This window comes from Panthera tigris, chromosome B1 (genome assembly GCF_018350195.1).
Source record: "Panthera tigris isolate Pti1 chromosome B1, P.tigris_Pti1_mat1.1, whole genome shotgun sequence".
In the NCBI taxonomy this organism is placed as follows: Eukaryota; Metazoa; Chordata; class Mammalia; order Carnivora; family Felidae; genus Panthera; species Panthera tigris.
The window spans coordinates 125,776,807-125,792,313 of NC_056663.1; the positions used below are offsets into that span (position 1 = coordinate 125,776,807).

At 36.1% G+C, this 15,507-nt stretch overlaps 1 protein-coding gene across 12 annotated transcripts in view; it reads right to left on the bottom strand.

Annotated features, from left to right (window-relative positions):
* Positions 1-497: 497 nt before the first annotated feature.
* The window catches only part of PDLIM5 (PDZ and LIM domain 5), a 219,063-nt gene continuing 204,053 nt past the window's right edge, over positions 498-15,507 (bottom strand). For all 12 annotated transcript variants that reach the window (XM_042984165.1, XM_042984164.1, XM_042984173.1 and 9 more), the window contains 4 exons: positions 10,339-10,519; positions 7,745-7,865; positions 4,227-4,342; positions 498-2,719 (listed from right to left, as the gene is read on the bottom strand). In XM_042984165.1, coding sequence (XP_042840099.1) covers positions 2,630-2,719; positions 4,227-4,342; positions 7,745-7,865; positions 10,339-10,519 — 508 coding nt within the window. In that variant the 3' untranslated portion in view covers positions 498-2,629. The remainder of the gene's footprint in view (positions 2,720-4,226; positions 4,343-7,744; positions 7,866-10,338; positions 10,520-15,507) is intronic.

The following is a 15,507-nucleotide window of genomic DNA, read 5'->3' on the forward strand; positions in this document are numbered from 1 at the left end:
CAAATGACGAGGCTGTAGTGTTCGGCTGTAAATGGAGCCCGAATCCGTAAGAAATAGTATGCTGCTATGAACATAAACAGTGGGGATCCTCTCTCGGCCGCCACTCCAGTGGGCAACATTCAGCCCTTGGAAGTCTACAAAATGTTATAAATTGGAACCTGTCACTAGCATTTTCGAATTTGGGAAATACAAGTGGGGGATGCTTTAGAGTCATATACTGTAATTTTAATCTGTATTATACTAAGTACAGCATTCCAAAATATACATCAAGAAAGACTACAAGTAAATGCTCTACAGTAAAGAGGTAATAATTAAAAAAAAAAAATGCTACTGATCTGGAATATTTATAATCAGAAAAATAAATATTCAGGGAGCTCGCCAGAAGAATAAAGTGCTCTGCCAGTTATTAAAAGATTAATGCTGGTATATTAAATATGGCATTCCCCACTGGAAAATACAGAGATTCTTCTGGGTTATAATCAATATTTATTTCACAGGATTAACTGTTTTAGGAACAGATATAAAGCTTTGCCACAAAAGAGGACAAAGCACAAAGACAAAATGATAAATTAGGAAGAAGTAATGTTATCCTTTTAGGGACAAAATTTAGAGGAATGCAAAATTACGCTCCATGAATAGTGTGTATGAAGAAAAATCGAATAAAAATGAGATCCTTAGTGTAAGGTAACTTAATAAGAAATCCAGGTCAAATAAAATTCTTTAAAGGAAATACCTAAATGCCACTGACTTTTCAAATACTATCTTGGCACAGAATCTATAAAGGCAAAACTAAACAACCAAAAAAAAAAAAATCTCTACTACATCAAAACAAAACCACCAATTTATATCACGTAAAGAAAGAGACTGACATTAAGATATGTGACCACGCACATTAGCCAGCACAAACTCTACAGGTGGTTTCAGCAGCAATGAGAAATAACGCACAATTCAGTCCCAGCACTCTGTTTCGAAAATAAAACTTCCTGCCTCCCTACAGATGCAGGGCGAGGAGGTAGTTGGGGGTTGCTACTGGTGAAGCCACTTCATGTCACCCTGTTCATTCTTTTATTCCCAGTTAATTATTATCTGTATATAATATAAATCTGCTAGGCCATAAATTAACAGCTTTCAGGACAGATGCCTTGCAAAGTTCTTAGGGAGGTTAAACAAATATTAGAGCCTAAAACCTCCCTCTATAACAAACACACACACACAATGGAAGTGAAGTTGTTAGTGAGTTATGGGGCAGGGAGGGCTTGGGGTTCTGTCTCAACTTTAAAAGCACCTTGCCCCAGACAAATTGATATTATACCTTAGTGGGATCATGGGCTTGCATCCATTCTAGAAACAAAGGGAAAAACTATTCAATGTCATAATCTGTTTTCTCACTGGGCAAATATCAATACGATTCACAATTTCACCATAATGGTTGCTCTGTCTTCATGTGTTATCTACATAATTTCCCCCTCCAAATACAGAAAACAAATAACGAGCCAGTCTGGGCGACTGATCATGTTTCCCTCCTATACTACCAACCTCTAGGAGTAAACGTTTTCCAAACTTCATGATCACATTTGGAAGTGATTCATTTATTATTGAGAGAGCTACTGAAAGAAAACAAACAAACAAACAAAAATCCTAGATTTTATCACATCCGCAAGCCAATCTTTTACTTTTCTAATGCAGAATGAAAGAAAAAAATTATTCTGCGAAGAGAGTTCTCGAACCTTTATCAGTCAGTAGTACAAATCTGAAACTTACCTAATGGACTTACTGTCCAAAAGGGGGGGATTTTTAAAAATTTTGGATACAATCCTCTGATTTACCATAATTCTTAACCACACTCTTTTCTACTTACTCTCTTAACCTCAGCATGAGGGAAGGGGGAAAAATGGAGTTTGACTAATATAGATGATAAAACAGTGAATACGTAAATAGAAATGGCCATATTTTAATAAAAGGCAAAAATTTGACATTTATAAACTACATGGTGGCTTTTTGGAGGGGGGTAGATGAGAGAAATATCACACCTCCTATTGGCAGGGCACATTTTGATAAAAAATCTCAATGGTCTTCCCCACTGGAATGATCAGCTAGAAGACAAAAAAGTACATACGGTTTTTTAAAAAACTGATACCTACTACTGATAAAATTTTGTTTAAACTATTTCCTCTTTTAAAGATAAGCACTATTTTTGAAAAAATACATTTTACCTACTGACGATGCAAGGCAATTTTCATTGCCTTTTACGGATTTACTCAGAACTACCTAACAAGGAAAGAAAGTATAATTACCTCAGCCTAAATGTTAGAGGTTTTTATTCTAAAGTTTAATTCTTCACTAATTTATTCTATGATGAATTTAATAGTCAACCAGGAAATTGGCTTTTATAAAAGTTATTTTATGGGCAGAAAATAGAGGAAAAAGTAATCATAAATGCCAAACTGTCTCTCTACTTTACGAAGCCAAATATTTCCTCATAGACTTGGTTTTTAAAGCTGGAATTTATCCCTTCAGGGTCACTATTATTTTTCAAAACTCCTACAAATATTAAATCTAAAAACTAATCGGTAATTCTAATTCTTCTCTTTCTCTTCAAATTTCTTCTCCTCCCCTGAGCTGTTGACTTTCAAAAATTCACAGAATGAGCATGTTTCTTGCAAAGTGGCTTGTCCTTCTTGGAGAAAAAGGTCTGACCTTCCAAACTTTCGCAACATACCTGAAAAAGAAGCATTATTTAAAAGAATATCGTTATTTTATCAAATATGCCTAAGAAGGGGAAATGATTTTTCACCCACTGGATAAGACAAAGCACTTCAGTTGGTTGTATTGGACATTCTGATATTTAACCATTACTATGATATCTCATGCAATCTTTCAAAAGCAATGAAGAATGACTTTTTTCTGGAATGCATTCTGATTTATTTAAATCAGTGATCACTATTTTTCTTTATGATAAGTGAAGCACTTGGCTCTGATGAAAAAATTAAGACATAAAGAGGTCACATTAAATATAAGTTCTCTTCCCAAATTCTAATCAATGCCTCCTGTTGTAGGGACCCAGAGCATTCAAAACAAAAACAAATACAACTGCTTTGCCAGATATTCCGAAGGCCCCAGACACATAGACGTAGACTGCCTGAGAATTCTTTTTAATTCATTTCTTTGTTCCTTATAGTAAAAACCCTGGTCAACATCTGGCTACTGGATGATTATACAGTCTGTTAACTATCTACATTTATGTCTTCTTGTCTTTCCTATTGCCTTTGGTAAGTGTAATGGTCATGAGCATCTCTACCAGAGAACAGGAGCAAGCAAATCTGCTACCAGTTGTTACATTTTATAGATACCCTGAAGTCTAAGAGATGGAGGAGGTGAGCAAGGTCAATGGTCATGTTTGGGGAAATCCTTTGATTCCTATTAACGTAACTTTTTCCCTTCATACAACGGGTATTGAGAATTATAAGATATATTAAATCCGATTAAAAAAAGCAAATATCTGAACAGAATATCTCTATTGGATATTTACTTTCTAAATTAAAAATAAAAGTCTTAGGGTAATGTAAATCTCTCAATCTATCTCTGCCATTAAAAATAAAACCAAATGAGGAGGGCACCTTTTGGGATGAGCACTGGGTGTTGTATGGAAACCAATTTGACAATAAATTTCATATATTAAAAAAACATAAATAAATTTAAAAAAATAAATAAATAAAACCAAAAATGTGAAAATATCAAATACAATAGGTAAACTATAGGTTTATTATAGTCTCAAAAAGAAAAAAAAAAGTTATTCATGGACTATTGCTAAGGAAGGAGGCAAATCAACATATAGTTTGCTTCCATGATTAATTCAACAATAGATTTTTTTTTAGAATTGTTTGTTTCTATTTCAAGTACTCATGTTTCCAAAAATTACTAAGAACACTCCAATAAAACAGAGTTTTAAAAAAATGTCAAGGTCTCTTACTGTTTTAAGAAATATACAGCTTCTCCTTATAAACATAAATTAAAAATAGGACCTTCTCTAAAGGGGTAAGCATCTTATTCTGTGCCAAGTAATTCAAAATAATGCCAAAAAATTTAATGAACAACTTTGAAGATCACTGTAAAAATACTTCTGGGTGTGAAGGTCTGAAAGATACAAAACCTGCTATTTCCATTTAGTGCTTAGGTGAAAACTGGCCATACTTGCTCCTCTCACTTGGAAATAAGAGTTTACTTACTGAGCATACAAAGCAGGTGTCATGCCAGGTAAAGCCCAGGGCCTCCAGGAACATGTCGCCAGCCTCTATGGGAAATTCACATCCACGGCATATGGTACCAAAAAGGGCATAATAATCTGTATTGGGGCGGGGTGGGGGTGGGGAGACATAATTTAAACATGAGAAAGCTTTAGAATAAGAATTCCTAGAAAGCAGCAACAAAATTGGAATTAAATGAGAAGATGAAGTTACTAGTAACTGGAAAATTTTCAGAGGGTATGTTTTGGCTTGAGACACATGTGTAGTGTGGTTCAGGTTACCTGTGGGGTAAATGCTATTTATTTACATAACTTAACGTCCTTTATTCTGTTTTTTTTTTTTTAATTTTTTTAATGTGTATTTATTTTTGAGACAGAGAGAGACAGAGCATGAATGGGGGAGGGTCAGAGAGAGGGAGACACAGAATCCGAAATGGGCTCCAGGCTCCGAGCTGTCAGCACAGAGCCCGACGCGGGGCTCAAACTCACAGACCGCGAGATCATGACCTGAGCCGAAGTCGGCCGCTTAAACGACTGAGCCACCCAGGCGCCCCTATTCTGTTTTTCTACGTAATACTTCTCACTTATCTCCAGCTACTTAAATGTCCAACTTCGTATGAAGAACAACTCTGTTCTCTGATAAGCTATCAACAGACATGACTGTTTTAACAAAAGACAACAGAACTTCCAAAAACTAGCAACAGTAAGACTAAAGAACATAAATCAAGAAGAAATATCTGATATCCCAGCACATTTCATAGAGTATCTAACTTGGTAGGAAAGAAAAAAAGTCACAAGAAACTTCCATGAATAAGAGCCTTGACTGAGGTTCTAGCTGGACTGTATCCTAACAGTATTAGCCACTAATTCTTTTGCTGCAATTTCCTTTCAATTGTAAGACTTTGTGCTGAAAATCCTTAGCCAGAGAACACCATTAACTTGACACAGAGTAGTTATAAAATGCCAATAGGATTTCCTTCTAAAGAAAGCAGTTTTGATAAGATGTTTCTTTATTATTACTAAATTAGAACTTACTGGCAATTTTCTTTTATGCAGCCATTCTCACTACTTGTGTTTACTCCAACCTGGGCTGGAGCGGAAAGTAGACTATCATTTCCAACTTGATTTACCTTCCTTAACAATCTTCAGTATTCCTTAGCACCATTTGCTCCACACCTATCCACTGAGTCCTACTATGTGCCAGGCACTGTTCTAGGCACTAAAGAGTGGCACAATGGTGAAAAAGACAGATGTGGCTGCTCTCTTTAGGGTGATTATATCTTCATTGGGAGCAGGATGTTGTTGTTTATTGTATTTTTCAAACAAGTGATAATAATTTCACATTGTGAAAAGGACCATGAAGAAAAGAATCCTGTGATACAGAATAGTTAAGGGAAGTATGTAACACTCCATTAAATAGGTGGGTTATGAAAGGCTTCTCTAAAGAGGTAACAGTTGGGCTGAGGCATGACAAAAAAAGGAGAACTCACCACAGAAAAGCTGTGGAAGAACATATCGGTTAGAAGAAACTGCAAATACAAAGACCCTGAGGCAGGAAGAATCTCAGCATATTCAGAAAAGCAAAGGGGTGATGACATATGCCTGACAGAGGGTAAGGTAGTAGAAGAAAAGGGTGGCAAAGCATGTCTAGTAAGGAATGTATGTTTACTCAAGTGGAAGCCAACAAAGGTATCAAGCATAATCTAATTCACACTGAAACAAGTATTATCATAACTTCTATTTAAAGGTTGGGGAAAGAAGACAGACCATCTTAGTTGGTGATCAGAACATCCAGGCAAAGGGTGAGTTGGATTTAGTTGTGACCACTGAGGTGAAGAGAAAAGAATGAATTTATATACACTGAGGGTACTGCTAGAATTTACTAATTACACTGGATATGAGGAGAGTAAGGGAAAGAACAGAATCTTAGATTTTGGGATAGTGGACAGTGGGGCATTTATTGAAATGGGAAAGGCTGAGCTAATAACAAGTGTTGGAGGTTAAAAAAATACAAGAGTAGATCATGTTGATTAGAAGTGACATTTATTTTTTGTTTTTAAAAAAATTTTTTTTTAACGTTTATTTATTTTTGAGACAGAGAGAGACACAGCATGAACGAGGGAGGGTCAGAGAAGAGGGAGACACAGAATCTGAACCAGGCTCCAGGTTCTGAGCTGTCAGCACAGAGCCCAACGTGGGGCTGGAACTCACAGACCGTGAGATCATGACCTGAGCTGAAGTCGGACGCTTAACCGACTGAGCCACCCAGGCGCCCCTAGAAGTGACATTTAAATAAATCTTCAAAAATATTTTTCCTTTTCTGTAAGCAATTTTGGGGTTTTAAAAATCTTCCTTCTTAGACTACATGAATATGATATTAAGGCTAGATAGCTGTATAGGTATGTAGCTGGACAGGGACTATCTGCCAGTTAGTCAAAATGTCTTGCAAAACTTAATTTTAAAACAAACAAACAAACAAACAAACAAACACCTCTTTCTTCAGAAGAATTAAGTGAAATCACAAAATGTGAAATATTCTGATTGAGTCAGGGTAGCAGCTTGTAGCCATCCTGTCCCCAAATAGCCCCCCGACGAGATAGGTCACTGGTGTCTCCATAGAGCTTCCGGGTGGATAGTCTGGCATAGATCCGCGCTGCTCCTAACTCAGCTGGAAGGAATGAGTGAGCAATAAAAGGTCACGTGATGCTACCAGCCTCAAATTAGAAGCTGACTGCTCCCTTAACTCAATAGTATACAACATTCCTTTCCTCCAGCACCACACTTTGCATTTCAAGGTAGATCAACAACTCTAAAGTGGAAATGCAGCGGTGATGAATGCAGGCATGATGAAGGAAAATATTTTGTTTTTTGAAACATATGTGTGGTACTAATATCTAAGAGGAATAATAACAAATAAGTGTTATAAAAGTTCACTTACAGCCTTTGGGAAAGAAAAGGAAGTGTTCAGAGCTCACGTAGTAAGACAAATGTAGCAGATTGGTCCTTAGAGTCCAGGTTATTAAAAATAATTTTACTAAGGGAGCAATCCAAGCCAAGGTTACCCTTCCATTCAGTAAGAGTAACAAAGGACTTCCAATTTATTTTCAAGGCGGTTGCCTTAAACAGCAAATCAATATCATGTTCAATAGCTGAATACTTCTCATGTTTGTAACCACTCAAAATTCACCATTAGAGGTAGCTTTCAGCTACACAATGTGGTGGAATTCATATCCATAAACTATTAGGGATTCAAGTAAAATATTTTCCTACTAGATAATGCATACATACATGCTCATTTCTCTTCAGGAAACTGGGAATATCTGTTTTGACGAAATCACATAAAAGTTTTACATAGTTTTTTGCTGTATATTTAGAGTAACATTAAATGCCCCCAAAACAATTTGGAAATCCACTTTGCCCCCTACTGCCTTTCAACTTGGTAGTAACATTAAGGGTTAAGTTTATTCAAAATTTAAGAAACTAATGGCTTCAGGATCTTACCAGTCTCACAGTATGGTTCACCATCCTCCAAATGAAAAACATTATTACGAATGGGTTTTCCACAGGCCACACACACAAAACAGGAAACATGCCAAGTTTGTTTCAAAGCATTGATGACCTCCTGTTACAGAAAGGCAATTGGATATAAAGAAAGATGATCATACACAGATGCTTGCTCTATTAGTTGTACCAACACAGCCCTTTTAAACTGACCCAATGTAGGCACACGCTTTGTCGTTACCATCAGCTTTTCCTCTAAAGACACACTCACAAATGGTCTAAACTGATACCCTATATAATACGTGAGTTTTCAGTAAACTTATTTAAATAACGACTGTTGTGTTACTTAAACATTATATAGGGAGTGAATAAAGTAAGCATTTCATGAGTACTTGCTGTAATACATTCTGCTTTCTCTCAAAAGGGTGTCAGGGAATATTACAAAGGTTTCATAGTATTATCTTGAAAATGTCATGGAGGGAAAAAAAAAGAAAAGGAAATGTCATGGAGGAAGGGCAAAATGTTCAAAAATTAAAACAAACTTATGCTTTGGTGTATTATGGGAGTAATAACATAATCAGTGTAATCCAATCAGTTTAACACATGTTTACAGTTCTGGAAATCAGCTGTGACTACACGAAGCACACACTCAAATGAGCATCTAAAATTTGAACCACAAAGTATGGATTCTAGTCAACAATGACCCAATGGTTAAAAATACCAAGTATCAAAGCAAAACAAAACAAAACAAAACAAAACAAAACAAAACAAAACAACAAGTATCAAAGACTTGGGCCAGAGTTTAATTAGTAAAAGAAGTCTTATTAAGAAGCTGGTTTTGCAAGGAATCATTTCTTTGGATTGACAGAGATGGAGCCATTAAACATTATTTTTTGAAGATGAGTTAATAAAATGGGATTTACTCTTTTATCACAAAAAAAGAGGATGCTACACATAAAGTATGGTTACAATTTTGTAAATGAATTACAAAGAGCAAATTGGAAGAAAATACATCCTAAGCTTAACAGGAATTATCTGGGACTGGTAAATATATAGGTCATTTTAATATTCTTCTTTACATCTTTTTGGTATTTTCTAATTATTTAGAGTGAAATATTTTTATAATAAAAAACTGTCAAAATACAATGATACAGAGTAAATTATTAGCCACAGAAAATGCAACAGTTCCCTAGTGATGGATAATGGGAAGACATGGCAGTAATTTAGATCCAAAAAGATCACCATGAAAATGTACAACAAATATACACTGAACCAAATCATTTCTCATGGCTCTTAGCATTTACTTCCCTTTCTATCCTTGAGACTGATTCCTATCCCTTAGAACAGGCAATTGAACAACTGAAACAACCCAGAGGATCTGTCCCTGTAGTGAAGTTCTGGCCCATCTCTAAGGCAATGAGGATAAGATTTCCATTTCCTACAACCTCATTTGGTTCTAAGACTGTTACCTGACTTTGTGTTATTAATGATTCTAGAATTCCATAGACTGTATTTATATACAGTATTAACATATATTCAACTTCTTATTTGTCACTTGGGAAGGTATAGCCCGTATGTTGCTACTTTTTTGTTCCCAACATGTTGTACAAATTAATAATACAGAAATATTTCATGAAGAATATTTATAATTTAAGTGTCCTCAAAGTTTTAGACCCACTTAAAGATGTAACATGAAATTAAAACTACTCAATAATTTATACTAACTTTTCTCTCAACTGACACAAATTAAACTTTCATTATTACATTTTTATAGAGAGAATGGCAGAATTCAGCAATGCCATCTCCATCTTCTGTATTAGTTTTAGGAGTTTTGTATGGGACCAGGCACCTTGGCCACTTCTAAAATAAAATTCCAACTCCTGGTCACCCACAGGAAATGACTGACCCTTTCTTTGCAAATTGCAAACTGAGTATTCCAGAGCAGGAAATTCATTCATTCATCATTATTCATTATGTATCTGACTCCTACATTACTTCCTTTTCGAAAAGGGGGGAAAAAAAAAAAAAAGGTGGTTAGATTATTTTTCTATTACATGTCTACTCTCATAAAATAGGTTATATTTTTAAACATTATATGCATTTAAGAAAAATATATCATTTATAAGCTTCATGTCTTATATATTTCATGAGATCTGTGCCCTGTGCTTGAACCCTGACAAATGGGGAAATGCTGGTCTTATAAAAGCTATGGAATTTAATTTAAAACAGTGAAGGTGTCAGTTCTGAGAACTCTGATGTGTGTGGTCCTGTGCGACCTCTTCATTCCTGAGCAAACAGGGTCCTGTTGAGGTAGCACACCCACAGTAAATTATTTTTTTCCCCCACAGTGGCTAGACTTTCCCCAGACAAGCGAGCACTCAGTAAGACAAACCCAAAGACAACTTAACCCCACGAGTCCGATATACTTCTACAGAGGTCTATTTAGTTTTGCTTTACAATAATAAACAGTGATGAAAACAGAGAGGGGATCAAGCAAGAAGAAAATAAAAAGGAAAACTGATGTAAGGGTTTCAAAACAAAAAAATTATTGTGCTTTAAAGCTCATTCAGAATAAACAGGTTTCTGATACTTACTCCAAGGATCTTCCTTTGACATCGACCACATTCAGGAGCGAAGAATTTCTCATAGCACAGCTCACAATACAGGGATCCCTTTTCCTCCACAAATCCAATGTAGGCCATTGTATTTTTGCAGTGAGCACAGTTAAACTCTTCTGGGTGCCAAGATTTCCCCAGTGCCACTAGGAATGGTCCCCTGCCAGAAGAAAAGAGATCGAGTTGGCTTGGGAATAAAAGTTTCTAAAGTTAGCTTGGACAGAACCTCTTTTATGCAATGTCCAAACAATTAAATACTTGCTCAATTATCCTTCTCAAGGGCTGAAAACATAGGCGCAGTAAATTTACATAGGAACTCTCTGCGCATTTATGTGAAGAGAATAAAGGGGAGGAGTAAAAAGCACTTAAGGGATTCCTTCAAGAAAGGCCATTTCCCCCACTTTTTTTCATCTTCAACAGATTTGGTGGTTATGTTGGTTTTTTTTTTTTAATTTTTTTAATGTTTATTTATTCTTGAGACAGAGAGAGACAGAGCATGAATGGGGGAGGGTCAGAGAGAGAGGGAGACACAGAATCTGAAGCAGGCTCCAGGCTCTGAGCTGTCAGCACAGAGCCCGACTCGGGCCCGAACTCACGGACCTCAGTGAGATCATGACCTGAGCTGAAGCCGGACGCTCAACCGGCTGAGCCACCCAGGCACCCCAGTGGTTATGTTTTTTGAGTTGCAATGAGTGGGTCTGTCTGCATCATGATAATGAATGAGAATGAGGATGTTAACTCTGACATAAAATGAAATAACCAGGAAAAAAAATACATGGTTTAGACAGAGATGAGAAGTTGACATTTCTATAAAATAGACAAAAGAGAAATCTCAATTTGGTAATGTCAGGAGTCTTAAAAACAGTAATAATTATTACCTGAGAAAACACTGCAGTCAATTTCTCTTCCCCGCACATTGTTTCATATACTTATTTCTCAACTCTATTAAACATATCAAATGTTTATGACCCCTCCAAATAGACTATGGAAACTGTCAACTGGATATTAGAGACTGTTTTGAAGCTACTTAGAAAGGTTTTATTTAATTAAAACATGACTGATTTTTAATGCACATTTGTTTCAAGGTAACAAATGTTTGTAAAGAGATTTTTTTCCATTAAATACTATATAGTCATGAACTGATAAGGCGGGTTTGGTTTCCTTGACAGGAATCCATTATGAACCCTTATCTAGTCATGAAGCCTGCAGAGATGAACCATTCTAGCCTCTGCAACGTACTTTTCAGTAGCTCCATCCCACTAATTTTTATTCACAGAGTGGCTTTACCTCCAAGGCACTTTTACACTTATCCAATTTGTCCATACAACATTCCTGTGAGATAGACCAGGGCAGTTATTACAAACTCAGTTTAACAGATGGAGAAGCTGAGATACAGAATGTTCAAAAGATTGACAAATATCATAAAATGACTGACTGAGTGAAGGCCAGAAGCTGAATTTCCTGATTTGTAGCAAACTGGTATAGTCAACTGAATGTTCTGCTTTTCATCTCATTACCATCAATTATCATCACTGAGTGACCACACAGTTAATTGTCAGTGAGCACGGATACCTGACTTCTAGGCACATTATAGGAAAAGTCATAGTAATGAGCATCACAAAATCGAAGCATTTTTTAGCCTTTAATGATAACATAAACCTTAGTATTCAGTAACTATTTCCCACTGGGAAATTCTTTGCAAATACAGTGATGTTTACTCAGAACCAGCACCTAATCCTCCAAGAGTCAAAAAAGTAAAAAAGTTCTTGATGAATGATAAAAATGTGTTCTTTGACGTATAAGAGGGTATTTTGTAGCCTCATTTTTTGTTAACTTGTTTTTTATTAATAACATGATGCCACTTTTATCAGCTGGTGCATGCAGTTCTCCTGAGCATTTGAGACAAATACTTTATTATTATGTTTTTAAGCTTTAGGGCACCATAGTTTTGTTATCACTAACAAGGAGTGTCTTTGTTAACTAATTCCTGCCAGAGAAAGAAAGGGCTATAGATCACTTATTCTGTAACCAAATATGTTACTTTGGGTAGGTTGTCCCTCAATTTTTAATTGGATAATAAATAACAGTTCTACTCAACAAGCTCCTTCTTCTCATTTTCTCAGTATATATTCAAAGATAAACCAAGGAGTCACAATGCTCAAAGCTAGACAAAGTTTCATGAGTCCACTGAGCTTTTCCACCAAGTGGGTATCTGGTTATACAAGCTTGAAAAGGCTGCCAGGTTCAATTTACTGTGACCATAACATAGAGTCTGGTAGAACTGTGCTAACATTTGCTTGGACACTAAAGGCAGATTTCAAAGAATTTGTTAGACTGAATTTTTTTTATGAGGGCACATCTTCCAGCTCCTCCATAGGCTGGATGGCCCCTGAAGGCCTGTATCTGTATTCAGCTTTCCAGTTTGCAAAAGTCAATCTAATCAAACTCCACATTCCGTATGGATGCACTTGAGAGCTTTTCTCCACAAACATGGCTGTCAGTGCCAGAAAATATTTAACAAAATTCATCTGAGAAAAGAACAACTGATTGAGGAATACACACTCCATTTTTAGATTTCCTAAAATATGTGTTGAAACCAAGTCAGACCAGCAGAGAAGGACGTTCTGCGATTCATGGCATATTGGACCTGATCCATTCCACAGAATGATTCCTTTAATGACCGGTGCTCAGCCTGACACCATCAGTCTACACTGACACTTGTCCTAGGAAACAGCCTTGTGACAGTCACCCTTGCTCCTCCTCTAAATTGCTATTGAGAGTGTTATCTGTTAGAGATCATACAGGGTCATTTTCATGTGGACTCTGGAGAAAGTCCTTCAGGTTTGTGTAGTAAGAACAGTTTTGCTTCTTCTGAGAAATAGGGTTTTTACTCATCGTACAGTAAATTTAAAAATTAGCTTTCTTTGTTGACCACTAGAAGGCTTAAAGCCAAATTTAGTCAAACCCTAGGCAAGTATGTAAGGTCATTATTATAGGTTTTGCCAAGTCTGAATGAGCACATTTTTGACCAGTCTTCATTTTTAATGGTCCCATTCATGATTTTCATTATTCTTTTGCTTCCTTTTATAATTTAGAAGATTTTCTTGTATTTCATGTATTCTTAAAAATGTTTTTAAAAGGTTTATAGAATAGTGCCTAGTACAAATAAATTAATTAAATTAATTAAAACTATCATCAGTTGAGGGACACCTGGGTGGCTCAGTCAGCTGAACGTCCGACTTTGGCTCAGGTCATGATTTCATGGCTTGTGAGTTGGAGCCCTGCGTCGGGCTCTGTGCTTGCTTTGGATTCTGTGTCTCCCTCTCTCTCTGCCCCTTCCCTGTTCTCTCTCTCTCTTCTCAAAAATAAACATTAAAAAAATTAAAAAAAAAAAACTATCATTGATTGAAAGAATAAGTTTAAGATACCTCCTTACTTTCTTATCAAATCTAAATAGTGAAATGTCTTAACAACAGTAAAGAAACACTCTCTGCACCTTTAAAAACTGAGCCGAATATAACTTTTGTTCCTGCCAGAGCTCCTTTCTTAAACATGCTCAGTGTGGTACTGCCCCAACCGGGTATTCCCTGGCCCAGCTGAAAGAGCACCTTTCCCATCATGTCCTTGAAGTTATGTATAGATGAAACAATAAAATCTCTTATATATAACAAAGTACTCTTTTCTGTGTTGGCAGAGACTAATTTAACAAATTCATTAACACAGGATTAACACTGAAGAAGTTCTTCTTGTTCCAGGTAGATTGGGTTTCCATCTGTGACCTGGACAGACAGGCTTGGGTAACAGCAAAGTGGAATTAAGTATGCAGCTACCTCTCTTCCAGTCCTCCACGCCACTGTCTTTCCCAAGTACTCCTTGAGTGACAAAGGAAGAGACAGGAAAGAGTTAAAGGACTGACTGGCTGACAAAGAGTTAACCTAGCTCATGAAACTTTTTAGCCTCTTGATCTTCTGTGAGACTTATACCAAAAAGAAAAGAGAGAGAGAGAGAGAGAGAGAGAGAGAGAGAGAAAGGAAAGGTGGGGAAAGATGTCAAAAGGAACAGGAAAAGAAAAGCTTACACGGTGAGAAGGTGAAAGGGGTTGCAAATTTCAACAGGCATAACCTAACAGGGATTCAGCTTCAAAATCAAATGCTCCCTTCTTGCCTCCCTTTGTAATTTAACTTGAACAATAACTCTCAGTGATAGATGAAGTGAAATAGATGAAGAAAATATCAGAAGCTACCTAACATTCCTAAGATCATGTGGATGATAACTGTAAAGCTGGCATTCTAAGGCTACTGGAGATTAGAAATTATATTTGACCCAAAGTTACTGCATCAATAGAAGTTAAAAATTAAAAAAAGCTAAGAAAATCAAAAGAAGTTAGTCAACAAAAGGTAAAAACAAAGCCACATGAAAAAACAACTTGTGCTCAAAGACAAAAATGGCATCTGATATTCTACTTAATTAGATATAATAAAAATGTATACACCAATTTTATATTATTAATATGGTCAAATTTTGGAAAGGGCTTGGCATGAGCAAGGAGTCCAAGAACAATGGAACCATAGGAAGAGTTTTCTGAAACAGAAAAGATCACTGGAAAAAACCACACACACACATTCACAAATACAAAGACATATGCAGGGAGAGTAAAAGAGAATGAAATACACTCGAACATGACAGTGAAACACACTCCCTTTCAATACTTACAATACTCACAATTAGCAATAGTAACAATCCTTCCTAAAATTAGAAGTGTGGCATTTCCAGTAAACTGTGCCCAAACTTTCCAATTTGGAGCATTAAATAATATATTTCTATTTTTACTGAGTATCATCTTTAATTTGTAAGCCCATTAAAATACTGCTTTTAAAAGGTTGTGAGGCCAACTGTAGCTTTTTATTTTAAAGACATAAATGACTCACTGCCCAAAAATATATGCACAGGTAAAATGAGCCTGAACATAACAGTGAATAAAAAGGACAAGTTCTAAAAAAGGTAATATTAACTGATAATTCTTTAAGTCTATTGGAGACAATTATACTCAATTATTTATATTGGTTATTATAAAATCCATGAAGCAGGAAAATGTGATTCTATATATTAAGACAAGTGAGGTATAAATTCAACTTGGAGAAACTGTTA